The 27,975-nt window shown below is 43.4% G+C and overlaps 1 protein-coding gene across 1 annotated transcript; it reads left to right on the top strand.

The window, feature by feature from the left end:
• The first annotated feature begins 5,980 nt into the window (after positions 1-5,980).
• Positions 5,981-26,344, top strand: LOC121986808 (GTP cyclohydrolase 1-like). Its single transcript, XM_042540745.1, has 6 exons — positions 5,981-6,085; positions 24,508-24,627; positions 24,684-24,855; positions 25,420-25,930; positions 25,990-26,110; positions 26,327-26,344. Exons 1-6 carry the CDS (start codon positions 5,981-5,983, stop codon positions 26,342-26,344), a joined length of 1,047 nt encoding a protein of 348 aa, XP_042396679.1.
• Positions 26,345-27,975: the final 1,631 nt, after the last annotated feature.

Here is a 27,975-nt window from a genome sequence, read left to right as displayed (position 1 = left end):
GCCCTCTAGTATTCAATGTTTATGATTTCGCAATCTCCTGCTCGGCTCGAGGAGTTCTTCACAGAATAGAACCGAACGATCGTCATATTCTAAAGACTTCGTAATTTTGGCTGGCCATTCACCGATGCTTGCCTGCTCAATAAGCTTTTGAAGACTACTTGACCCCGAATGGGGAAGACAAGGAGACCAATGTGCTAGTTCGACCTCTCGACCTCGAACGGGGGAGATATGAGATCTGAATGCCGAGTACATTATTTAAATACAATTCAAACCCGGCCGAGCAGCACGAGAGTCTTTGACTCAAGAGTTTATAGTTGTCGTTTGACTGTTGATGAAGACCCGGGTTTTAGGTCATCACTCGACCGTTGATGGAGAATGTGCGAAGACTCGAGTTTAAGATCGCCGCTCGACCGTCGGTGGAGACAAGCGTTCAGGGTCGTCACTCGACCGTCGATAAAGACCCGCGTTTAATGTCGCTGCTCGACGGTTGGTGGAGATAAGGTTTTAACGCCGGCGCTCGATGATTTGTGGTAGACCCGCATTTAATGTCGCCGCTCGACTATTAGTGGAGACAAGATTTTAACGTCGCTGCTCGGTCGATCGTGTTAGAATGTATACTAAAAGCCTAGCTTTTGGTATAAATATTTATAAGAATCACATTGGTCAAATGTCTACATTTATGATAAATGTAGTTGTTCAATTAATATTGTAGATAACATGGTGTGTGGTGTCACACACAGAAGATCATGTTATCAGTACCTTATAAATTATAAACAGTAGCTCACGACCAAAATGGAAAGGAACAAACCATTGGAAGGTCGTAGTGTAATTAGGTATTAGTTTATCTTAACTATATAATTACACTAGTACACTTAGAGTGTATTGAGTAGGACCATTAGAGGTCATTTCTTTTATACTAACTTTATAAAGGAACAAAGACCTCAGTTATTATGGAAGTGTGTGCTCTTAATCCCAATATAATAACAAGCACATATTTGATATTTATTTCTTTAATTTATCAATGGGTGAGATTTAGTTCGATAAATCAATAAGCCCGATAAGTTGAGAAATGATATCACTTATAGTGTGTGTTGTTGATTATAGAAGGAAACTGTGTCCTAGTAATCTAGGTTGAGAATGTCCCCAAGAGGAGCTCATAAGGATTGTCATGTTAAACCCTGCAGATGGACTTAGTCCGACATGACGATGAGGTTGAGTGGTACTACTCTTGGACTAAGATATTAATTAAATGAGTTGTTAGTAACTCACTTAATTAGTGGGCATTCGACATCTTAAATACAGGGAGACTAACACACTCATAATAAGAAGGAGCCCAAAATGTAATTTGGGATTGGTGCGGTAGTTCAATAATAGTTCTCTAGTGGAATGAATTATTATTGATAAAATTAAGTTGTGTGTTCGGGGCGAACACGGGATGCTTAATTTTATCGGGATACCAAAACCAATTCCTCCTCTCAGTCCCTATCGTAGCCTCTTAATTATAGAGTATTATACCCACCTATACCCACCTTCTTACCCATCCCATAGGGGCCGGCCAAGCTAGCTTGGAGACCAAGCTAGGGCCGGCCAAAGTTTGGTTCATGGGTGCTTCAAGGTGGTCGGCCCTAGCTTGGGTTCAAGCTTGGTGTGGCCGGCCCAAATTAAAATAAAAGGATTTTTATTTTTTAAAATTTTCTTATGTGGATAACATGATTTAAAAGAGAGTTTAAAAATTTAAATCTTTCCTTTTATAAGATTCTACAAAAGATTAAGAGAAGAGCTAAATTTCTTTCCTTATTTGTAGATTAAAAGGTTGATTTTAATTTTGGTAAAAACTTTCCTTTTAACCATGTTCATGATTTAAAAGAAAGTTTAAAAAAAATTAATAATTCTCTTTTATTAGTCTCTACAAAAGATTAAGAAAAGATTTGATATCTTTCCTTATTTGTAGATTGAAAGGAGATTTTAATTTTTAGAGATAACTTTCCGGAAATTATCCACATGTTTAAAGAAAGATTTAATTTATAAAATTTCCTTTTAACCAATCATGAAGGGATAAAAATTATTGGAGAAATTTTTATAAATTTTCGGAAGCAAATAAGGAAATTTTAATTTGTGTTTAAAATTTTATTTGCTTGGAAATTTTATGGTGTGGCCGGCCATTGTAAATTGAAAAGAAAAATTGTTTTTAATTAAATAAATTTTCCTTTTCAATGGCAAAAGAATTAAGGAAGTTTTTATTAAATTTTCCTTATTTGTCAAGACCAAGGATTATAAAAGAGGGGGTAGAGAAGGCTTCATGGCATATAACTCTATTCTATTTTCTCCCTCTTTTTCTTCCTTGGTGTGGCCGTCCATCCTCTCCTCCTCTCTTCTCTTTGATGGCCGAACCTCATCCTTCTTATGGAGACTCATACGGTGGCCGGATCAAGTTTAGAGAAGAAGAAGAAGAAGGAGAGAAAGAAAGTTTTGTTTCTAGCATCCCTTGGAGCATGGTGGTGGTGGCCGAACCTCTTCATCCTAGGAGAAGTTTTGATGGCCGAAACTTGTAAGGAAGAAGAAGGTGCTTGGTGGTTCTCATCTCGGAAGATCATTGCCCACACAACGTCCGAGGTTAGAAGAGGAATACGGTAGAAGATCAAGAGGTCTTTCTAAAAGGTATAACTAGTATTTTTCCTTTCCGTATCATACTAGTTATTTTTGGAAATAATACCAAATACAAGAGGCATGCGATTCTAGTATTTCAAATTTGTTTTCGATGTTGTGTTCTTTTGTTTTTTCTTTTCCTTGTGATTTGATTGTTCTTTTCGGTTGACCTAACGTTATTTAAGGAAATTAAATATTAACTTTCCTTTAAAGGCTTTGTCTAGTCGGTGGTGGTTGTTCCCATATCCAAGAAGGCCATGTGCCTCGCCACGTCAGTACTGGAAGCCAATTTTGGAAACTAATATTTAATGAAATTAATAACTTAGGTGATTTGGATCGAATGTGTTAAGTTCCGCAGGAAATCCGAGTCTAAACCTAAAAGAACAAATAGATTAAACTTTGGATCAAACGTGTTAAGTTCCGCAGGCGATCCAAGTTTAATTTAAAAGAACACATGGTAGCTAGGAAAAGGTTTAGACCTTTGTACAAAATTTTTTGTACAGTGGAACCGTTAGGTTTTCTGAGTAGCAACCAACAGGTCGGTGCGGCAGGTTGTGATACTTCTGGTAGGACAAACAGGTCGTCACCGTTCGAGCGACATCCTCCTTGATAGTCGGCCAAAAATATCTCGCCAAAAGTATTTTTCGGGCTAACGTGCGGTCGCCTGGATGACCTCCGCAAGAGCCTTGGTGCACCTCCTTCAGAATGTACTCAACGTCCTCTGATCTGACGCACTTGAGGAGGGGCCGGGAGAAGGCTCTCTTGTAGAGCTGATCGCCGATCAAAGTTAACTGTTCAGCCCTCTTCTTTAGCAAGCGAGCTTCTTCCGGATCGGTAGGTGCAGCTCTCGAACACAAGAACTCTGTCAGGGCCATCCTCCAGTCGTTCGGGAAGGTTATTCCCTCCATCTGATCAATGTACGCCACCAGTGAGACTTGCTCGATCAGCTAACCTATGACGATCAGTGTTAGTGAACTGGCTAGCTTTGCCAACTCATCCGCTGCTTGGTTCTCCGATCGAGGGATCTTCTGCATAACAACCTCTTAGAAGTTGGCCTTTAGTTTCTCAAAAGCCTCTACATAGAGCCTTAGCTGTGTGTTACTTATCTCGAAGGTCCCGGATAATTGATAGGCAGCGAGCTAGGAGTCCGAGTGGATGAGGACTTTAACTGCTCCCACGTGTCGAGTTGCTTGTAGGTCAGCTATCAGCGTCTCTTACTCTGTTTCGTTGTTAGTGGCTCGGTAGTCAAGCCTAATGAAAAGTTGCATCCGATCCTCCTTCAGTGAGATAAGCAATATGCTGATCCCGCTACCTTGTTGAGCGGACGAGCCATCCACATATATCTTCCATGTTGCTGTCGGCTCGTCACTCTGGACTTCCGTGACGAAATCCGCCAAGGCCTGAGCCTTGATCGTCAATCGGGGTTGATATTGAATGTCAAACTCACTGAGTTCTATCGTCTACTTAATCAGTTGCCGGATGCCTCTGGATTGAGGAGGACTCTTCCCAAAGCGCTATTAGTTATCACCATTATTGAGTGCGCCAAGAAGTACGGGCAAAGCTTCCGCGCGGAGAGTACTAATGCATAAGCTAACTTTTCGAGACCAGTGTAGCGGAGCTTAACATCTTTTAATATATGGCTCAAAAAATACACAGACTGCTGCTCTTGGCTACTCTGCCTAACTAGAGCCGACCCAACTACATGCTCATTAGATGACAAGTAGATCCAGAGCGGTTCACTCACAACTAGCTTGGATAATACAGGCAGTGAGTTTAGATATTTCTTCAGCTCCTCTAGTGCCCGGTAGCACTCGGCGTCCCATTGGAATTTCGTGGCTCAGCGAAGCACGTTGAAGAATGGCATGCTTCGATCGGACGACTTGGATATGAACCTGGATAGCACCGTGATCCGACTGGTCAGCCTCTGATCTTCCTTCAAATTTTGAGGTGGAGGCATGTTCTTCAAAGCTTTAACCTTGCTCGGATTGGTTTCGATACCTCGCTCGGTTACAATGTAGTCTAGGAAGCGTCCGCTCTTCGCACCGAACAAACACTTGCTCAGGTTCAGCTTTATTCTGTATGTTCTTAACGTCCGGCAAGTCTTGTCGATATCTACGCATAAGTCATCAGCTCGGAGGGATTTAATTAGTATGTCGTCGACGTATACCTCCATATTACGGTCGGTCTGCCGTCAGAACACGTTGTTCATTAGCCTCTGGTAGGTGACTTTGGCGTTCTTCAATCCAAACGGCATGACGTTGTAGCACTATGTTCTGTTGACCGTGATGAAGCTGACCTTCTCTTGGTCCTCGCGGGTGAGCGACACTTGGTGGTATCCTTGATACGCATTAAGCATGCAGATCAGCTCGCAACCCGTCGTTGAGTCCATCATTTGGTCTATCCTGGACAACGGATAAAAGTCCTTTGGACATGCCTTGTTTAAGTTACGAAAATCGATGCAAACCCGCCACTTGTTGCTCATCTTGGAGACTAGCATAGCATTTGCTAGCCAGCTCAGGAATTGGACTTCCCTGATATGGCCGGCTTCCATTAGCTTCTCTATCTCCGCCCGAATGATCATGTTCTGCTTCGCGCTGAAATCTCTTTTCCTTTGTTTGACCGACTGAGCGTCCGGTCGGACATGAAGCTCATGCTGAGCCACGCTCAGGGAAATGTCGGGCAGCTCATGTGTCGACCAGGCGAACACATCGTGATTCTATTTGAGGCAGGCGATCAGCTCCGCCTTCTTCTTCTCCTCCAGGTCGACGACGATGAAGGTCGTGGCTTCCGACCGGCTTGGGTGGATATGAACCTCCTCCTTTTCTTCATATACTAAAGTGGGAGGTTTTTCGGTGATAGCATTTACCTCTAGCCGTGGAGTCTTCCGAGTGGCTTTGGCCTCGATCTTGACCATCTCCACATAGCAACGCCAAGTGGCCAGTTGGTCACCCTTGACCTCGCCCACCTGATCGTCCACTGGGAATTTTATCTTCTGGCAGTAACTTGACACTACCGTCCAGAACTCGTTGAGGGTCGGTCGACCCAAGATAACGTTGTAGGCCGACGGTGCGTCCACCACTATGAAGTTGGTGGTTCTGATCCTCCTCAACGGCTCTTCTCCCAGCGAGATGGTCAGCCTTGCTTGGCCGATCGGCGAAACTTCATTGCCTGTGAATCCATAGAGTGGGGTAGCCATAGGCAGCAGCTCACTCCGATCAATCTACAACTGATCGGACGTCTTCTTGAAAATGATGTTCACCGAACTTCCTGTGTCGACGAAAGTCCGGTTAATGGTGTAGTTGGCGATCACCACCCGGATGATCAGGACATCATCATGAGGGATCTCGACACCCTCGAGATCGCTGGGGACGAAGCTGATTTGAGGCCCATCAGCCTTCTCCTTATTGCACCCTACAGCATGGATCTCCAACCGTCGAGCGTATGACTTCCTAGATCAGTTGGAGTCACCACCGGTCGGTCCACCGGCTATCATGCCTATCTCTCCTCAGGAAGCATATTCTTGTTTTCTTCTTCCCGAGTGGATGACCTATTTTGCTCGGCTGGGATCCTGGAGGGATCGATTTCCTCCCTTCGTTGATGGTGATGGCACTCGGACTCCCTTCTTTCTTCCTCTCATCGTCTGGTTGATCGATGTCTTTGTCGCCGATCGGGAGAGGGAGATCGACAGCGGTATCCTCTCGGGGGTCGGTCGGCTGATAATCGGTGGCAGTCCTCGGTAGTCCCGCGTGTTGTGTGTCATTGACTAGTGGAATGAACAAAACATAGGTGTTCATACCTTGCCCTTCGATACCTTAGGCCGATCGAAAGCCATATGTTGTACGGCATGTGCCCTGATCTCCTGGTGCGGCTGTACTCCTTCAGCCCTCGGCCCTTTAGATGGTTGACGGTTGCTTGAAGGTCGGCGCCGGTCAGTGCCAAATGCTCGATCGATGTCGAATGCTCAGTCGGTGCTGAATGCTCGGTCGGCACCTTATTTATTCTGGCTACTTGGGCTTCTTCCACGTTGATGTTTTCGTTGGTCTTCTTGAGCATGTGGTCAAAGTCCCTGGGTGGCTTCCAGACGAGTGACCGGAAGAAATCTCCCTCGGTGAGCCCCTAGGTGAAGGCATTCATTATGGTCTCAGATGAGACCAAAGAGATGTCCATCGCTACTTGATTGAAACGCTGAATGTATGCTCGGAGCGCTTCCTTGAGCCCTTGCTTTAGGGTAAAGAGGTTGATGCTTGTCTTCTAGTAGCGTTGGCTGCTGGTGAAGTGGTGCTAGAATATGGCTCGGAAATCCTTGAAGCTTCGTATCGAGCCGTCCTGCAACCTTCTGAACCAGCGCTGCGCCGATCCAGAGAGAGTCATGAGAAAGACTTTACACTTCACTCCGTCCGTGTACTGGTGCAGTGTAGCTTCATTATCGAACCGATCCAGATGATCATCCGGGTCGGTCGATTCGTTGTACATCCCGATCGCCAACGGGGTGTAATGTCGAGGCAGAGGTGTTGGAACCCCAAGGTGTTTTGATGTGATCAAACAAGCTAAGTTAGGTCCTGCGTTTGTTTAACCCTTGTGTCTAAGTGTGCAGGAGCTTAGGAACACAGGAAGTCTAGCGGAAGACGCGGCTAGCGAGAAGGACGGCACGGGAGAGAGCCGACGGGCTCGGTGCGTCTGAGGGACGAGGTGTCCGCGGAAGAGTACACCGGTGGACGAGAAGAGCGTGCGCGGCGCTCGAGGGACGAGAAACCGGGAAGGAAGGCTGCTCGAGGAGAAGGCCGGAACATGGGTTCGGGTGAGTCCTATTCCGGAAGGCCGAGATCACCCAAGCTAGCGGAGCCGGAGCGAACAGACCCGGATCGAGACTGGGACTTAACGGAGAAGTGATCCCGGACAAAAAGTCAACCGCAATTGACTTTTTGCTCCGGGGCGCCCGGAACCATTCCGAGCACCCGGAGCTGTCCGGGGCGCCCGGAATGATTCCGTGCGCCCGGAGCATGATTTTGACCAGGATCGCGATTTTCGTAATCTGACCGTTGGGGGATAAAGTTTATCCCCCCGGGGGCGCCCGGAACCACTTTCAGGCGCCCGGACCAGTACTATAAATAAAGTACTGATCCGTACATTAAGAACAACTACTTGTAATCCAGTGCTTTCATTTGTGTTATTTCTTTCTGTGCTTTCAACGCTGTAAGAGGCTACTCCGCCCAGAGGAGAATCAATTAGTGCGCCTTCTTTGCCTTGGATTAGCAATCCTCTGATTGCAAACCAAGTAATTCCTCTGTGTCTATTTTCTGTTTTAAATTAGTCTCTGCCTTTTTAATTACAAGTTCTTTTAAATTAGTTGAATATCCGAGAAGGGTTTTTGGTTTTATTTTGTAGGGCAATTCACTCCTCCCCTCTTGCCGGCCTCCAAAGGGACCTACAAGTGGTATCAGAGCGAGGCACGCTTCAGGAGGACTAACCGCCGATCGAAGCAACAAGATGGCCTGACCAAGCATCGTCCCACCAAAATTCGAGGGGAACTTCGCAGACTGGAAGCGACGTATGGAGGTATTCCTAAAAACAGATTTTGAAATTCGGTTTATCATGAAATATGGTTTTGTAGCTCCAATATATAAAGATGGAAAAGAAAAAGAAGAGAGCGATTGGACAAAGAAGGAGCAGAATGAGTCGATAGCAAACAGCCGTGCGGAACATCACCTGCTGAGCGTGTTACCGCCTCAAGAGGTCAACCGCATCGGAAACTATTTATCTGCTAAAGAACTTTGGGAGAAGTTCTTGGAACTCCACGAAGGCACGTCCGAAGCGAAGCTCGCTAGAAGGGACATCCTCCGCAACAAACTGATGAACATCCGTCTGGAGAAAGGTGAGAAAGTAGCTGGTCTACATGCGAAGGTAAAAGAACTAGTTACTTGTCTCGAAAACCTTGGTGAAACGGTAACAAACCGGGACACTATACGCTACGCGCTCAACGCGTTTCCAAGAACTCCGGAGTGGACATCAATCGTCGACGCCTACTACATCTCAAAAGACCTGGAGGTAAGTACTTTAGAAGAGTTGTTTTCTACTCTTGAATTGCATGAAACCAGGTGTGCAGGAACGACAAAGGATACAACCCAAACTATGGCACTGAACGCAACCCAGAAGGATGAACTCGAGTCAGACTCCGAAGACGATCAAGAAGCACACATGGTAAGAAATTTTAAAAAGTTTTTTAGATCTAATAAATTTAAAATGCAGAATAAAAGGAATCAAAAAGGTGGAAGAAAGGTGCGGTGCTACCAGTGTCAGAAGGAGGGACACCTAAGAGAAGACTGCCCAGAACTCAAAAAGGCTAAAAGGAAGTCTCCCAAGAAACACAACCTAAAAGCAACTTGGGACGACACTTCTTCATCCGAATCAGAAGCTCAAGAATATGCCGGAATAGCACTAATGGCAAGCTACGATAGACAAAGTATATCAGAACCTAGCATCGATGAAGGGGGAGCGACCTCGGATGAAAGCAGTGAAGCAGGGGGAGATTCAGGCTTCAAGTCCGACATGGTAAGTGAGGTATGCCTCTTACCCCCTGATCAACTTTACTCTGGTATCAAAGCTATGACTAAATCCATGTATAAATTAGAAAATAAAAATGCCAAATTAGAAAATGAAATTTTAGAAACAAAGAGAATTTTGGCAAAATCATGTCTTATAGAGGATTTTGAAAAATTGAAAATTGAAAATGAAAAACTAAAAGAAGAAATAGAAAGATTGAAAAAATCTAATGGTTCAAATATTCCTACTTTTAGAAATTTAAATTGGTATTATAGATTTCATCAAAGTCAAATTAGAAATATATCAAAAATCTATATACCTAGGAAATACTTGGTTAATCCTGTAGGTAGGAACCTTTACTGGATTCCAAAAACCTGTTTAACTTAAAATTAAAGTCAGACTTAGCATTTTCAGCAAGGAAATTAAACAACTAATTTCTTTATGAGGCTTTGTCTAAGGAAGTGGTTGTTGCTCCAATAACCAAGAAGGCCTAGTACCTCGCCACGACCTGGAAGCCAACTATCGAAATGAAAAGTTTAATTGACTAACTGAAAAAGCATTAATTTAAATTACTTAATGCTTTAAAAGAGTTATTCAATTTGTGTTAGAAAATATTTAAAAACTTTCTAACTTAACTTAGAAATTTTTTATTATCTTAGAAATTTTCATGAAAATTGACTTAGAATTTTTTTTTAAAGGTTAACTTATTTTTTTAAATTGCCTTATCATTTTTTAAAAAAAATTGACTTAGAATTGTTTCTTATGAATATTCACTTAGAATTTTTTTTAAAAAAAAAAATTAGGAAATTTTTTTTGGGAATGCTGAGATAAGTTTTAAAACTTAAATTTTTTTTTACACTTGTGACTGTTCTTATCTGAAAAATATTTTTTTTCAAACGAAAAATTCTGAAGAGTGTCTTTTCTAAATATTTTACACTTAAAATTTCTTGTTTGAATTTACCTTAGGCTTGTTTATAACCCCAATTTTTATGTGATCAAAGGGGGAGAAGTATGTTAAGTCTAGGAGGAGGTACTATAATTTTTCAATTGAAAAATATTTGGACTTATTTTAATATAAATTGTTTTTATTGCATATGGTTACCCTAACTTAACTTGGGTTGCTCACATCAAAAAGGGAGAGATTGTTGGAACCCCAAGGTGTTTTGATGTGATCAAACAAGCTAAGTTAGGTCCTGCGTTTGTTTAACCCTTGTGTCTAAGTGTGCAAGAGCTTAGGAACACAAGAAGTCGAGCGGAAGACGCGGCTAGCGAGAAGGACGGCACGGGAGAGAGCCGACGGGCTCGGTGCGTCTGAGGGACGAGGTGTCCGCGGAAGAGTACACCGGTGGACGAGAAGAGCGTGCGTGGCGTTCGAGGGACGAGAAACCGGGAAGGAAGGCTGCTCGAGGAAAAGGCCGGAACATGGGTTCGGGTGAGCCCTATTCCGGAAGGCCGAGATCACCCAAGCTAGCGGAGCCGGAGCGAACAGACCCGGACCGAGACTGGGACTTAACGGAGAAGTGATCCCGGACAAAAAGTCAACTGCAGTTGACTTTTTGCTCCGGGGCGCCCGGAGCATGATTTTGACCAGGATCGCGATTTTCGTAATCTGACCGTTCCCCCCGGGGGCGCCCGGAACCACTTTCAGGCGCCCGGACTAGTACTATAAATAAAGTACTGATCCGTACATTAAGAACAACTATTTGTAATCCAGTGCTTTCATTTGTGTTATTTCTTTCTGTGCTTTCAACGCTGTAAGAGGCTACTCCGCCCAGAGGAGAATCAATTAGTGCGCCTTCTTTACCTTGGATTAGCAATCCTCTGATTGCAAACCAAGTAATTCCTCTGTGTCTATTTTCTGTTTTAAATTAGTCTCTGCCTTTTTAATTACAAGTTCTTTTAAATTAGTTGAATATCCGAGAAGGGTTTTTGGTTTTATTTTGTAGGGCAATTCACCCCTCCCCTCTTGCCGGCCTCCAAAGGGACCTACAAGAGGGTCTTGCAAGATCTCCTCTGAGAATTGCTTGTTGATCCGTTCGAGAGAAATGTTGCCTCGGGGTGCTTTGTCTTTCCGTGCATCCCAAAAGGGAGCATCGTCTGAAGATGATCCTTGCTCCTGATGCACTTGGGCTATCTCCGAGGGGGTCTGGAACAGAGCTCGATGGAAAGATATTGGCACGAGTGGCGCTTCCCCCTGTGTGTCGGTCGACCTTCGGTTTTGTCCCTATACGGATAGTTGCTCCGCTCGGTCTTCTTGCCCCGCTCGCTTGGCGGCCGCTGATGTCGCAGGCTGCGGTGCTAGCCGATCGGCTAACGCCTGTTATTATTGTTGCTTTATCATTTTTGTTGCTCGTGCTTGCACGAGCATCTCTAGCTCCTCTTGAGTGAGCGTCACGGTGGTTAGTTATCCAGCATCTTCCATCTTCTTGGCTCGGATTCAAATGACGTTCCCACATACGACGTCAAATATGATCCTGTCCGAAAGTCGATGAGATGGATGCTGGGGACGTGGCGCTCCTGCTGACCTCCTGTGGACTTCGCTCCCGCTTGCAACACAAGCAGTGTCAGTGCCAAGCCAGGGAAGGGGTCCCCGGCGATGGCCCTCTGACGCTCAAGTCAGTCTCCAGTGAAGCAAGAAGAAGCAAAGAGCAAGAACTATAGCGCAATAGTAGAAATCACGTCTAAAGCATACCTCCGTTGATGCTTGTGTTGGATCATGAAAGTCGATAGAGGGGGGTGAATATCAATTTAAAAAACGTCAAAAAGAAGATCAAGTACGCAGTGAAAAAAATAAGATTAAAGCAACGCCAACACAAGTAATTTTTTACTTGGTCCGGAGCTTGGTCGACTCCTACTCCAAGGTCTACACTCGTCGAGTGCTTTCATTGGGCAATTCACTAGCAATTCGAATAATATTTTACAAATTGAAAGTACAGGAATGCTTAAGAAGATTAAATACCGACAATAATTAAGAACGAAAGAAAATAACGCGGTGTCGGAGAGTCTTCAGCGTCGCAGGAGCACAGCACAGCAGAGCAAGTTTTGGAAGGTTTTGTTGTGAGTTGATTGATTGCTCCAGGGTGCATCCTCCTTATATTGGAGGCTCCGAGCGCCCGGATCCCTTCTGGGCGCCTGGAGTGTGATGTAGCTCGTCCAAACATGAAACTCCACGTGGCGACGCGGCGAAGGGATAAACTTTGCATCCTAGGCACCCGGATCCCTTCCGAGTGCCCGGATCCCTTCCGAGTGCCCGGACCTTTACTTTTTCAGCAACCTATAAAAAAACATTAGTCCGAGGTAAAATGCAAAACTACCATGCAAAACAAAGTGTCAGCACAGTAAGTTATAAGAGTAATAAAAGCAGTAATTAGATTCCATCTCCTCGAGACTAAAATCTAGTCACGATCTCAACTTAGATTTCCAAAATGGATCGAAGTTGGATCGACGTCTAATGTTCCCTTCCCGGGAACGCGCCCTCACAGTCACTCCCCTCCAGTGACTTACCTTAACTTACCTGTCAGACGTCTGGTCAGCCCTTCGAATCATCTGGACTTCGTGCCAGCTATCAGGTCAGCCCATCGACCTACCTGGACTTCATGCTAGACGTCAGGTCAGCCCGTCGACCCGTCTAGACTTCGTGCCAGACATCTGGTCAGCCCAATGACCAGTCTGGGCTTCTTGCCAGCTATCATGTCGACCCGTTAACCTAGCTGGACTTCTCCTGCACACTTCGTCAAAGTGTTTAGATCAATATAAAACTAACTTAACCTACTTTGTCATTCATCAAAACTTGAGTTAAATCGTTAGTGCTAACCGCACCAACAGCTTGGACCCCCTTTATATAGAGCTCCGGAAGTACACGTAAATGCTTCCCAAGGTGAGCATGCATCTCAAAATTTTTCCTAAAAAGACGTGTCAATAAAGTGTCCCTGACACAGTACCTTAACGGACCGAGCATAACCCTGAAGTGGCAGTGGAAGCTTCCTCCGTACGATCCTTTGTCTGATCGTGTCGCCTGTCAGTGACACTAGCTCCCAAAAGGATATCAAAAGATATCCTGCCGTGTCTGTTGCTTGGCCGAGCGAAATCACCGCTCGGTCAGAGTTTTGTTATCCCTGCACTGTCTGCTACGCCGAGTGAGATAGCTGCTCGGCTGAAACTCCACTGTCAAGCCAAGTGGGATAGCCGCTCGGCGGGCAGTTCCCTGTCCGCGTGCTCGTCTGATGTCGAGTTTGCTACCAGGTCGAGCAGAAGAATCGCTCGGCTCAACTTCTGCGCGTTCCTTGAGCATCAGTTTGGTTACTCCTTGTGCTAAGGATGGTAGGTCGGTGCTTAATCCCTGGTCGGAGTATGCTTCGCCTGACCAGCCAACACCATCCACTCATTGACCATCTTGACTTTGACCTCGTTTGACCTCCATCATGGCAGTGGGGGTGGGGCCCCTCATCATCACCGCATCAAGGAATTTTCAAAAAAGCGTTGAGCGCGTACCAGATAGAATCACTGTTCGTTACCGATTCTCCGAGATTGCTAAGTTGAGTGATGAGTTCTTTGATCCTTGATTGGAGTTGAGCTACCTTCTCTCCCTTGTTCATCCAGAGGTTCGTTAGCTGAGTTCAGATGATGTCTTATCTTGCTAACTTAGCTTCCGAAGTGCCTTCATATAGTTCCAAGAATTTCTCCATGAGCTCTTTAGCGAAGTCATACCTACCAATCCGATTAACCTCCTAGGGAGGAAGAACATTCAGTAGATGGCACTCTGATTTGTTGTTCGCCACGAAATCAACTTTTGCTTTCTTTGTTCATGAGTATTCTTCTTTTTCAGCTCCTTGGTCCTTGGGGGCCACAAAATCATATTTCATGATTAAAAGAATTTCAAAGTATGTTTCAAAAAATACCACCATCCGACGCTTCAGTGCGCGAAGTCTCTCTCAAACTTTAGTGGATGTATACTTGAACCAACCATCTTCTTGTTGCTTTAGAGGTGGTTAGTCCTTCTGAAGCTATTTATCTCTGATACCACTTGTTGGTCTCGTGCGACCGACAAGAGGAGGTGAATTGCCTGTAAAATAAAAATAATCTCTTTCTTAATCTTTCAACTTAGTTAGATAACACAATTAATTTAAATAAAAAAATGAAGTGCATAAAAAAAATGAACAACTAAAGAAAGAAAGTAAGAAAGTTGGATTTACTTGGTTACAACTTAGGTGGTTGTTAATTTAAGGCATTGAAAAGCTCTACTAAAAATACTCCTTTGTTAAAGGTGGAGTAGCCTCTTACAAACATTGACAGCTCAAGAAAAAGAATAAGAAAGATTATAGTAGTTGTTGTTCGAATTGTGTTGTAATTCTTTAGGTCCATAGGTCTTTTTATAGCTCTTGGAAAATATTATTTGAAGCTTGAAGGGGCCTTCAAGGTGGTCCAAGGTGCCTCCAATGAGACAAATTTTATCGTCGAAGATCAAACTTTATCTTCGGATAACACTTATCTGAAGGTGCCTTTAAGGTGCTAGAAGGCGCCTTCCATGAGAGCTTGAAGGTGCCTTCCTCCAGTAGTTGCTGGCAGACTCCAGCAGCTTCGTGTTGGTGGTTTCATCTATCAGGAATTGAGCTCACCCGAACCCATCTTTCAACCTTCTCCTCGAGCAGACTTCTTCTCTGACTTCTTATCCCTCGGAGGTGCCATGCGCGTCCTTCTCGTCTGTTGGTGTACTTTTCAGTAACTTTTCGTCCCTTAGATGCACTGATCCCATCGGCTCCTTTCCCGTGTCATTCTTTTTGTTCGTCGTGTCTTCCTCTCGACTTCTTGTGCTCCTAAGTTCCTGTCCACTTAGACATAAGGTATCATAAACAGGACATAACTTAACTTTGTTGATCACATCAAAACTACTATGGGGTACTTACAATGGCTAGATCCCGATCTTAGGAAGACATGATCTAATTTATAAATTGTATATTTAATTGTGTTGACTCTATTTTGTAGGGTATAATTTATTATTTGGACTAACACATTTTGCAAGGGTCAAATGCATTTTAAACCTCTTATGAACAGTGTTGGAGGTACCCTGGACACATTGGAGGCGCTCTAAAGCATGGGTTGGAGGCACCCTCACGCACGGGTTGTCGGTGCCCTGGACAAATTGGAGGTGTCCTCGTGTATCTATTGGAGACACCCACGCGTGGATAAGCTGCGGTCTTTGTGCGGATAAGCTGTGAAGCTTTTGAATCTCATAAGCCACAAAGAAGGTGCCTTGGAGTCATTGGAGGTGCCTCCAATGAGCTTTAAGGAGGTCACGAGCAACTTCAAGGACTCAACTTTCTTATGAGCTTCCACGATCATCCTGCTATGTCATCTTCGCAATACTGCTGTGTTGCAACTCCACTACGCCTAACTATTACAGATGGACCAACACTGATACTCGAGTGCAACCAAATTTCTGTCTTCGTGTTGGGTAACATTATTTTTCAGTTAATTTAATTATTACATAAGGAAGTGTAGGGTTGTTACACTTCCTTTGTTCTTGTACTCAATTCTCTTTTTCAATGGTTCTAGCAGAGGTTTTTTGTGAATTTTCTATCAATAAGATCCGAGAGATCGTGGGTCTTTTTGTTTTCTATTTATTTTAAATTTGGTTGCACACTTGCTTTTTTAAAATAAAAAAATAAAAATTTTAAAATACACGTGATTCATCCCTCCCCCTCCCCCTTCACATACTCATGGATCCTATGTTGGGGCAATTTCCCTAGGTCAAGTTTGACCAGTTTGACTAAGCTTCAGTTGAGTCAAGCTTGAGTCGGGATTTGAGTTTTGATGTTTGACAATATAAGGAGATTGCTGGAGCAATCGTCCGGTTGTGGAGATGGTCAAAGGATTGACCAGGTTGATGAGAATACAAGTCAAGTAGGTCAAGGTTGACAGGAGACTTGACTGAGAAAGTCCTAACTGGATGTTAGGCATTTGGAAAGTCCTAGTGAGGAGCTAGGCAAGGGAAAGTCCTAGTGAGGAGCCAGGCAACGGGAAAGTCCTAGTGAGGAGCTAGGCGGGAGAAAGTCCTGGTGAGGAGCCAGGCAATTGGAAAGTCCTGGTGAGGAGCCAGGCAAGTGGAAAGTCCTGGTGAGGAGCCAGGCAGTTGGAAAGTCCAAGTGTGATCTTGGCAAAGGAGAAAGTCCTGGTGAGGAGCCAGGCAATTGGAAAGTCCAAGTATAATCTTGGCAAAGGGTGTAAGTCCAAGCATGTGGTCTTGGTAAGGTAAGTCCTGGCATGACTTGGCAAGGAAGACCCAACAACTAGGATGAGGCCGAAGGAAACTCCTAAAGGCAAGGCGTGAAGGATGGGGAGATATCCGAGGGACGCGAGGCTGGTGGAGGAGGCTAGAAGGCTAGTTTGAGGTTGGTCGGGTGTGGCCAAATGCTAGGCATGGAGACCCAATAGGTCACGGTTGACCGAGAGTTGGGTTGGAGACTTTGGACTTGAGATTGAGTCAAGTCCAGGCTGGTCAATCGATTGAACCAGGGTCCAATCGATCAGTTGATCGATTGGACTGTGTTGCGATTGTGGGAAGGCCCAATCGATCAGGCGATCGATTAGGATGTGAAATCATGAGCACAGAGACTTTCCTAATCGATCGGGCGATCGATTGGGAGTTGCCAATCGATAGATCGATCGATTGGGCAGCAGAAGCTCTCACGCGGACGCGAGAGTACAGAAAGGCACTGAATCGATCGAGTGATCAATTCAAGCAGTCCCAATTGATCGATCGATCAGGAAGTGACAGTTACACAGGATGCAAGTGATGGACGGCTGGAATTGTGCGGAGCTGACGTGGCAATAGATTGGGGTTGATTTCAATCGATTGGGAGCACATGATATAGCCGTTGCAGAGCGTTTTCTCCGCAGATCTTTGCGATTTCTTTCCTGGGAGCTTACAGCGATCTTCAGTGACTTTCTTCGATCTTCACCGCTAGTTCTTGAAGGCTCTTGGAGTGTTTTCTCAAGGTTCAAGAGGAAACAACAAGCAACAAGTAAGCAAGAAGAAGTAGTGTTTTCATTTGAATCTTGTACTCTCTTCTTGTATTTTTGTTTGTGTTGTTGTGTGAGTTTGTACGAGGCTTCTCCACCTCCGGCTACGACCGAGAAGGAGTGTTTCATTAGTGGAGATAGCGTCGTGTGTGGATCCTTGGATTAGTCACCTCATTTTGAGGTGGATACCAAGTAAATCCATGTGTTAGCGTTGTAGTGTGTTTGTATTTTATTTTCCGCTGCATATCAAGACGAAGCAAGCACAAGTGCGTGACGAAACGCTATTCACCCCCCTCTAGCGGGCACAAAGGTCCCAACAATTGGTATCAGAGCAAGGTCGCTCTTCTACGGACTAACCGCCAAGAGAGCAAGAAGCTAGAGGAAGAAGAAGATGGAGTCCAAAGGACCGCTCAGATGGGACATCCGGATTCCACCACCATATGACAAAGAGGACTTCAATTTTTGGAGAACTCGGTTGGAGACATGGTTCCAAATGGATTGGAACCAATGGGTTATTTTGAAGGACCCATTTGAAGCTCCAATAGACAAAAAGGGTAAGCACCTCCGACCTCAACATTGGAGCGAGGAGCAATGGGAGCAAGCGGAGGCGGATATGAAGGTTACAAAAATCTTGTTAAATTTATTACCTTCTAATATCATTGTGAGTGTAGGTGAATGCACAAGTGCATGTGATCTTTGGAAAAATATCATTGCCTATCATGAAGACTCATCACAATTTCAAGGAGTGGATGAGCTTAAGGAGATTGGTCCAAGAAGAGAAGGACCAATCCGATGTTGACATAAAGTCAACATTCGAGGAGAAGAAGGAAGAGGAGGAGAAGGAAGAAGATGAGAGATCTTCTACATCTTCAAGAGAGGAAGAGGTGGAAGTATCCACATCCTCAAGAGTTTAAGAGGTGGAAGCACCCACACCCTCAAGAGGAGAAGAAGAAGAAGATGATGCAACCTCTACAATGCAAGATAAACCAAATGGAGGATCAAGTGTCACCCCTACAAGCAAAGGTATAGAAATTTCGATTGTAAATAATAAAAATCATATCATTTGCTTTGAGTGTAGGGAACATGGACACTATAAGAGCAAGTGTCCAAAATTGGCCAAGAAAAAAGGCCAAGTAGTACCCAAGGGCAAGGAGAAGCCAAAGGAGACAATCCCCACAACAAAGAAGAGTAAGGAACACATTGTGTGTTTGTTGTGCAACCAAAATGGGCATTATCGAAGCCAATGTCCAAAGGGGAATAACACAACCAAAGTCAAAGGAGGAAGCACAAGTCTAGGGGGAGCTTCCAAGGTTAAAACAAAGGTATCATTTAATGAATCCATTCCTTTGACACATGATAAAAAGCATGCTAGAAATAATTCTTATCATCTTAATGCTATTTATCATGAGAATAGGAGTCATGATAGCCTTAAGGATAAATATATTCCTCCTCATGCTAGAACTACCATACCTAAGTTTAGGAAGGTAGAGAGTATCTGAGGCAATAACTCTAAGGATTATAGATATATGCCAAAATATAGAAATGCTCATAGGGGTCAAAAAAAATCCAAATCTATGGATTTAATGACGGAGAACCAAGTCTTGAGGTCAAGACTTGATAATTTAGAAAGGACTCTAGCAAGAATGGAAAACATGCTTAGGGGTCAAAATGAGCATAACCTTGGAAAAGTTAGACAAGAGCCATCCAATGGCTATATAGGTTTGGGATACAAACCTAAAGTCAAGAAGGATGTGACTTCTTTTCATAGGGTTCCATATAGCTATGGGGCCAACTCTAGGTGTAGAGGTCAAGTCAAAGATATTAGGGAAAGAATCCCTAAGAGTACTTTTGACAAGACCAATGTGACTAAGACTTCTAAGAAGTCTAACAAAGTCACAAAGAAGGTCACAAGGGAGGTCATCCCTAAAGTTGATCTAGTAAAGGTGACTAAGGCTCCAAAAAGGCCTAATAAAGTCACAAAGAAGGTTACAAGGGAAGTTATTCCTAGAAGTGACCTAGTAGATGTGACCAAGGCTTCTAAGAAGCCTAGAAAGGTCCTTAGGAAGGTATCTAGGGAAGTCATCCCTAGTGAGTTTCTAGAGCATCCAAGGAGCACCAATAGGTATTGGGTTCCTAGGAGCATATTCTCTACACCCTAGATGGATTTAGAGCATGTCAACTCTAATTGGAAGGGTAGGTAACCCAACCTTGATAAAGTTGACATTTGAGAGCATTTTCAAGGTTATTGTTAACCTTTGAAAATGAAAAAGGATTATTAGCGTTACTCTTTGAAAGAGTAAAATGTGTCAAAATTTGAGGAGTTGAATTTAATTTAAATTGACACACTTGAGAGAAGCAAAAGTAATGACAAATTTGAAATTCGACATTTTCTTATGGAATTAAGGAAAATGTAAACCTTAATCCAAATTGTCACTCTTGGAAAGAGTAACATGTGTCAAATCTTAAGGAATTATGTTTGAATTAAATTAACACAATTTGGGGAATCATATGAACAAGTTGGGATTTTGGTATGTTCTTAGGGAGTCAAGGGCAAATCCGGGCTTAAAATATAAGGTGATTACTCCTTTGGAAGGATAAATATGTCAAAATTTGAGAAATGTGCTTAATTTTAATTGGCATAAATAAATCAAGAGAGTAAAGAAATGCCAAGTTGGGGTTTGGCACTTTCTTGATGAAATTGGGCAATCTAGGATTTAATTTTAAAATTAGCTAAGATTTAAGGACACTTAGATAGGTAATCCAGGTATTTTATTTATGCTAATTTACCATGCTTTGTTTGCCCATCATACGTCATGATATCATATTTATTTTTACATTCATGATTATTATGAAAAATACAAAAATATCATGTCATGTCATACATACATCATGTAGTTATAGGAAATTTTCTTTTGAAAATTATTTCTTTTTGATGTATGTCATAACATATCATGCATCATGTTTAATTCCTTGCAATTAAGGACCAATGACATTCACTAACAAGTAACATCCTTGGCGGATGTTCATAACCATCAAAATGCCTAGGTAGATATGTATGATCCCTTAGTTCAGGGCAAAACCAAATATACATCTCACAAAGAACCATAAGCTGACTTGTATGTGTCTTAGTATACATTAGATACAAGTGAAATGTTAGGATGGTGAACAAAACTCAAGATGTTGATTTAGTGCATCTTGTTGAGTTTTAGGTTCATCAAAACATATAGTTATGTGTTTTCCAATCATTGGGAAAATTAATGTATAAGTCATGTGCATTGAGCCCAAAGAATATGGTTGGATTTTGGTTTTGAAAATGTTTTAAAAAATTCTTTTGAAAACCTTGGTGAAAACTATCTTTTGATAGTATTCATCATTGAAAAGTTAGACACAAACTAGGAGAAAACATTGAAGTTTTTAAGAGTTTTCAAATTTGTGTCACTCTTTAAAAATAGGAAGTATTTTCATAGAAAACTATTTTTCCTTGATAGAGTATTCCCTAAAGAGTATCTACATAAATTTTCATGATTTTTGTAATTTTGTATACTTTTTGGGGAGTTTCTGAATTTCGTTGAAACTAAATTTCAGAAAAATCAGAAACTCAATCGATCAACCGATCGATTGGGATGGTTTTAATCGATCAGTCGATCGATTGGGAAGCCAATTCCCGTGAATAGAGGGTTAGTGGATTGATCAGCTGATCGATTGACCTAGGCTGGATCGATCAGCCGATCGATTCAGAGGAATTTCTGCGAGCAGTAGCTTGCGAAATCGATCAATGGATCGATTGAGGTAGCTCCAATCGATTGAGTCCCAACTTCAATTGATTGGGAAGTCATCTAATTATGGCTGGAAAAGTCTGATTTCAGCACATTAAGCCACTTCAAGTTCCAATAACCATTCCAAATCCCTTGAAATACATTTGTATACATTTAGGGGGAGTTTTCTTGATGAAAATAGGTATGGATTGGTTAAGATAAATCAAAGTGAAGTTTAGGATGGGGTTTAGTTTCAATTTCAAATTTTGGAGCCTTAAAACTTCAAGTTTTGATTTTCAAGGGACATTAACCATTCCTAACCCTTTGGAATATACTTGTATACATTTAGGGGGAGTTTTCATGATGAAAGCAAGTATGGATTGGTTAAGGTAGACTTAGGTGAAGTTTAAGTTGGGGTTTAGTTTCATTATTGAATTTTGAACCTCAAAACTTCAAGTTTTGGTTTTCCTAATTGTTTAAGAACTCCAAGTAATTGTTGGTGCAATGACAGAAGTTTGACCATATTTTTAGGGGGAGCTACTCCTTGAATGCATGAAAATTTATCTTCAAAGACCTTGGAAGGGGGTTAAATCTTCGTGATGGATAATACTCAGGGTCGAGTATTGGGGAACAATGGAAGATTGGTTATCTTTATTGCTAGGATGATAAATGCTTTCGGATGAGCATTGTGGAGTAGGTTAATACTCAAGGGGGAGCATTGGATTAATGAAGGGGATCGAACCTTCATTGGTAAAGTGAAAAAAATGCTCTTGGATGAGCATTGAGAAGAAGATTACTGCTCAAGAGGGAGCATTGAATACAATGAATGAGAGTTTCATCGAGAAGTTGATGCATGCTCTAGGATGAGCATTGTGAAGTGAAGTAGAGCTCAAGGGAGAGCTTAGGCGGTAATGAAGAATATGAGATCTTCATTGTGAGGTTGTAAACAACGTAGAGTTAACTCTTATGGAGAAGAGTTTGTTTTCAATTTTTGATGTGTGACAAAGGGAGAGAATGGAAGGTTAAGTTAGGCCTTCATCCCAAATAGGGGGAGTTAGTTAGGCCTTCATCCCAAGCAGGGAGAGTTTGCCCTCTAGGAAAGGGAGAGAATGAAGGAAACCTTCATTCATGCCTTGTCATGAAAGGGTTAAGGCTATGAGATTTAGCCTTGTGATAAAGAAGATGTTAAGGCTATGGGATTTAGCCTTGTGATAAAGAAGAGGTTAAGGCTATGAGATTTAGCCTAACTTAGAGGTATTGTCAAACATTAAAAAGGGGGAGATTGTTGGGGCAATTTCCCTAGGTCAGTTTGACCAATTTGACTAAGCTTGAGTTGAGTCAAGCTTGAGTCGGGATTTGAGTTTTGATGTTTGACAATATAAGGAGATTGCTGGTGCAATCGTCCGGTTGTGGAGATGGTCAAAGGATTGACCAGGTTTATGAGAATACAAGTCAAGTAGGTCAAGGTTGGCAGGAGGCTTGACTGGGAAAGTCCTAACTAGATGTTAGACATTTGGAAAGTCCTAGTGAGGAGCTAGGCAAGGGAAAGTCCTAGTGAGGAGCCAGGAAACGGGAAAGTCATAGTGAGGAGCTAGGCAGGAGAAAGTCCTGGTGAGGAGCCAGACAATTGGAAAGTCCTGGTAAGGAGCCAGGCAAGTGGAAAGTCCTGGTGAGGAGCCAGGCAGTTGGAAAGTCCAAGTGTGATCTTGGCAAAGGAGAAAGTCCTGGTGAGGAGCCAGGCAATTGGAAAGTCCAAGTGTGATCTTCGCAAAGGGTGTAAGTCCAAGCATGTGGTCTTGGCAAGGTAAGTCCTGGTATGACTTGGCAAGGAAGACCCAACAACTAGAATGAGGCCGAAGGAAACTCCTAAAGGCAAGACGTGAAGGATGGGGAGATATCCGAGGGACGCGAGGCTAATGGAGGAGGCTAGAAGGCTAGTTCGAGGTTGGTCGAGTGTGGCCAAATGCTAGGCATGGAGACCCAATAGGTCACGGTTGACCGAGAGTTGGGTTGGAGACTTTAGACTTGAGATTGAGTCAAGTCCAGGCTGGTCAATCGATTGAACCAGGGTCCAATCGATCAGTTGATCGATTGGACTGTGCTGCGATTGTGGGAAGGCCTAATCGATCGGCCGATCGATTGGGATGTGAAATCACGAGCACAGAGACTTTCCCAATCGATCGATTAGGCAGCAGAAGCTCTCACGCGGACGCGAGAGCACAGAAAGACGCTGAATCGATCGAGTGATAGATTCAGGCAATCCCAATTGATCGATCGATTGAGAAGTGACAGTTGCGCAGGATGAAGGTGATGGACGACTGGAATCGTGCGGAGCTGATGTGGCAATCGATTGGGGTTGATTTCAATCGATTGGGAGCACAGGATATAGCCATTGCGGAGCATTTTCTCCGCAGATCTTTGCCATTTCTTTCCTGGGAGCTTACAGCGATCTTCAGCGACTTTCTTCGATCTTCACCACCAGTTCTTGAAGGCTCTTGGGAGTGTTTTCTCAAGGTTCAAGAGGCAACAACAAGCAACAAGTAAGCAAGAAGAAGTAGTTTTTTCATTTGTATCTTGTACTCTCTTCTTGTATTTTTGTTTGTGTTGTTGTGTGAGTTTGTACGAGGCTTCTCCGCCTCCGGCTGCGACCGAGAAGGAGTGTTTCATTAGTGGAGATAGCGTCGTGTGTGGATCCTTAGATTAGTCACCTCATCTTGAGGTGGATACCAAGTAAATCTGTATGTTAGCGTTATAGTGAGTTTGTATTTTATTCGTTGCATATCAAGACGAAGCAAGCACAAGTGTGCGACGACACACTATTCACCCCCCTCTAGCGGGCACAAAGCACTACAACAAAAACCCTTATAGACATCGGTGGAACAACTACGGTTTTAAGCAAAAACCGACGTCTTTGAGTATTTTACACCGATTTTTCCAAAAACCGATGTCTATGAGCGCAGATTTTCGCTCATAGACATCGGTTTTTTAAGCCGATGTCTATGAGCGTCTTTTTTCGTTAATAGACATCGATTTTAACAGCGGTTTTTAAAACCCGGTGTCTATGATAAAATAAAATAATTTATTTTCCCCCCAATACTCCAAACCTAAACCTATATCGCGTCGTATACCGTCGCGACGCCACCACTTTCCTCCTCGCCACAGGCCGTCCAACCATATCTTTCTCAACTTCATCTTCCTCTTCCCCTTCTTAGATCGACGCCTCTTCCTCTCCCGATCAAGATTGACTCACGACGCATCTCCTCCACCTCCTCCCTTTGGGTAAGAAGAGGAACCCTTCTTTGTATTTCGAGAAAGGAGAGGTCACGAGTTGGTCTTATTTTCTAGGGTTTCAGAATAGTAGCGACGGAGGGAGGCAAGATGAAGACGACTAAGGGGAAAGGTGATACTAAGTTCCACTGATCCGATGAAGACGATCAAATCGTGTCTTTTATTTCTAAATTCTGAGTTTGCAGTAACCTCACCGCTGCCCTCTTTCCTCTCTCTCCCTCTCCATCAAATTCCAAGTTTTCGATCTTTTTTTTTCGAGGATCTCGACATCTCGTCACGGAGGAGACCAGAAAAGCGGAGCCCAACGCTGGCAGCGGCGGCGGCGGCGAAGGCAGCAACCGACGGGGAAGAAGGAGATCAGATTGTGTTGTTCGCTGCTGTCAGTGAATAGGGTTTGATTTCTTTATTTGCTCGCTCGCCCTCTCATTGTGCGAGTGGGGGGAGGAGGAGGAGGCGACGGGTCCGCTGGCATCGGAGGCCGAGCGCGCGCTCTCGATCGAGGAGGCCGTCAAGGCTCTGCTGCAGCGCCTCGGAGAGGATCACGAGCGAGAAGGCCTCCGGAGGATGCCGCATCGCGTGGCCGAGGCCTTCCGCGGAGGAACCAGAGGTTTGCGATCGTTTTATTGTAAATCTGCTGCTACTCCGTTGGTCCCCCCTCTTTTTTTTCCCATCCTTTTGCATTTCACACGATCTGTCGGTCATCTTCCGTTTCTTTAGTTTAGAAAACATAACCACTCGCTTTAGATATCTGCCATCGCTTTCCCAATATCCTTTATTTGGTGAGTAGATTGTTGTGTAGTTGTTAGCAACCAAAATGCTTTCTTTACAAGGATAAGTAGTTAGTAGTATGCTATGTTGACATCATAAGACAAAGCTGAATAGTTTTTCTATTCCGCTTTAGATAAGGAATGTTCTGCTTCTCTCTGCTTGGTAAAGAAATCTTCAGAACTTGTGTTATTTGGATTCACTATCCGAATCAAAAACTTCAATTCATACCCGAGAATAAAATCCATTTTATCAACATTCTTATCCTACAATTTGCTCTGTTACTTCTGTTACAAATTACTGAATTACGAATGCACAAAAAGATCTGTAAGGAACTGGTGGCTTGTATTGGTGTATGGCATAGTTCAATCAATTTCTTCATTTGAGCCAATCTTTTCTGTAATAGGGTACAAACAAAAGGTGAAAGACATTGTGCAGGGTGCCTTGTTTCCAGAAGCTGGACTGAATCCGGGAGTCGGCCATGCAGGAGGGGTTGGTGGGCTAGTGGTTGTTCGCGACATCGACCTGTTTTCCTACTGTGAGTCTTGCTTGCTTCCATTTAGCATCAAGTGCCATGTTGGCTATGTGCCATCCGGAGGGCGTGTCGTCGGCCTGAGTAAGCTGTCGCGAGTTGCAGATGTATTTGCAAGGAGGTTTCAGGATCCTAAAAGACTAGCAAGTGAAGTTTGTGCAGCATTGCATAACAGCATTAACCTGGCCGGTGTTGCTGTCTCTCTTCAATGTTGGCACATGAAATTTAGCCATTTGTGTGACACCAATTTTACTCATTCGACCATATCAGATATGCAAAGTTGGGGAACAATTTTAGCTTCTTCCAGGTCTGGAGTTTTTAAGGAAGGGAAGAACTCTTTGTGGGATGATTTCACTTCTCTTCTGATACTAAGTGGGATTTTACAGTTTGTTAGTTTAGTTGTAGTTGTTTGGTCATACTTTAACATGTGACTGCTTTTTACAGTCCAAGGCTGAAGGAGCATATGGAGTATTGTATAAATCATCCAGAGGAAATGAGCAAACTTTCAAAGCTAAAAGCTCATATAACTGAGGTTAAAGGAATAATGATGGACAATATAGAAAAGGTATGCTGTTGCTAGCCCCGTTACTAATAACTTAGCAAGTTGTAATAGCACTCTGTAAACATAAGTTTACTGCTTTAAAATGTGGTGGTTTTATGGATTTAATGCTGAGTATTTGAGCTCAATTGTTAATGCTGAGTATTTGAGCACATACCTATACATGATTTAATGCTGAGTAATAGTGCTTGTTGTGCTACCTATACAAAATCCTACCTGTAGGATTTGATGACAATGTGAGCTCTTATTTGGATTGGATGAGTACAAGAGGTTTGAGTTCATTCGAAACTGAGTTTTGACATGTTTAGTTTGCCTAAGGCGATCGCAGTCGAGTCGAGGTGCCTTATGAGTCTGCTGAGTTTGGTTGAGGGGCGTTGCACTTTGGCCGAGTTAGGATTGGGTTAGTGCGAGATGGATGATGTTGAAGCTGACATTCAATCGATGCCGACTCGTCTAAACTTACAAAACCTGACAAAAGTCCCTGACAGTAGTAGTACTATTTGATAGATCGGATGAGTACGATAGAGGGGGGGTGAATATCGTACTCTTTTAAAAACTTTTCTTTTCGTATTTCAAAACAATTTGAGTAAGCAGCGGAAAATATAAAGGGACAAGTTCGTTTACTTCGTTCGGAGCCTACCTCGACTCCTACTCGAAGGCCCGCGATCCTTGATCGCACCGATGGGAAAATCACTATAGCTCTTCTTTCCGAGATCCTCGGAAAGAAGCAGATCGTACAAATGAGCAAGATAGTAACAACCCTACTATCTTGCTTAAGTGAATTACAATGCAAGCTTATATAAAAATATACTGACAAGTAAATGCAGTTGAAGCTTTGGTCGGCACTTCCGGATAGTGTGGCTTGCTGAGCTGATGAAGGCTTGTAGCACGATTTGCTTGCAGAACAGAACTTGAGTCGATCAGAGAAGAGTTCCTGAGCCTCAGACCTCGAGCTCCTTTTATAACTGCCATTGTTGTTCGGTCGACCGATCCCTCTGTTCGGTCGACCGAACCCGCTCCCTTCCTTCCTGGCTGGAGTCTGACGTTGGCTCGATCTTTTGCATTAACTGATCTTTAATGGTTCGGTCGACCGATAACCTTGTTCGGTCGACCGAACGGTGAATTTCCCTTCTCGCCGAGATTCGCACTTAATGCTCCATTAATGTTTTTATTGGTTCGGTCGACCGAACCTCATTTTCGGTCGACCGATCATGCTGTGATGCCATATTTGCGATCCTGATCTTCTTTTCCATTTTTGCCCGTTCGGTCGATCGAACCTTTTTTCGGTCGACTGATAAAAAGCCCTTTTTGGTCGACTGAACCTCCTGTTCAGTCAACTGAACCCTTGGTAAATTGAAGGTTTCTGAGTGCTGGTCGCGTGGCCGCTGACAGAACCTGATTCTGAGTTCTGAGTCAAAAGTTATGACCATTTGAAGTCCAAGAGGTCATATGATTCTGCAACACAAAGTTAGTTCCATATAACAAGAATATTCCTGCAAAACAAAGTTAGCACAGTTATAATAGTAATATGCATGAGTATAACAGTTAGGACTGTCTTGATCTCAACTTGGAAACCTTCCCGGTTTCTTCAGTTAGATCAGCGACCTTAGGTTGTTCCCTTCAGAAACCCGACCTCACTGTCGCTCCTCCAGTTATTTACCTCAACCTACCTGCCAAACATTAGGTCCTCCAGACCTGTTTGGACTTTACTGTCTGGCCATGATTAGGGCTTTCCTGATTGAGTAAATAGCCTGCACACTTAGCCAAATCATCAGATCATAACAAGACTTAACTTGAACCTTTGATAACATCAAAACTCAGGTTTGATTCTGGTGCACCTTGCACCAACAATCTCCCCCTTTTTGATGTTT

Source organism: Zingiber officinale, chromosome 5B (assembly GCF_018446385.1).
Source record: "Zingiber officinale cultivar Zhangliang chromosome 5B, Zo_v1.1, whole genome shotgun sequence".
NCBI lineage: Eukaryota > Viridiplantae > Streptophyta > Magnoliopsida > Zingiberales > Zingiberaceae > Zingiber > Zingiber officinale.
The sequence above is the reverse complement of the archived record's forward strand: the minus strand, read 5'-3'. Positions and strand labels throughout refer to the sequence as shown.

Coding starts and splice junctions, on each gene's coding strand:
- LOC121986808 (XM_042540745.1), top strand. CDS start 5,981: ATGAGGGATCTCGACACCCTCGAGATCGCTGGGGACGAAGCTGATTTG. Junction 6,086..24,507: donor TGGATCTCCAACCGTCGAGC/GTATGACTTCCT, acceptor TTTTTTTTCGAG/GATCTCGACATCTCGTCACG. Junction 24,856..25,419: donor CTTCCGCGGAGGAACCAGAG/GTTTGCGATCGT, acceptor TTTCTGTAATAG/GGTACAAACAAAAGGTGAAA.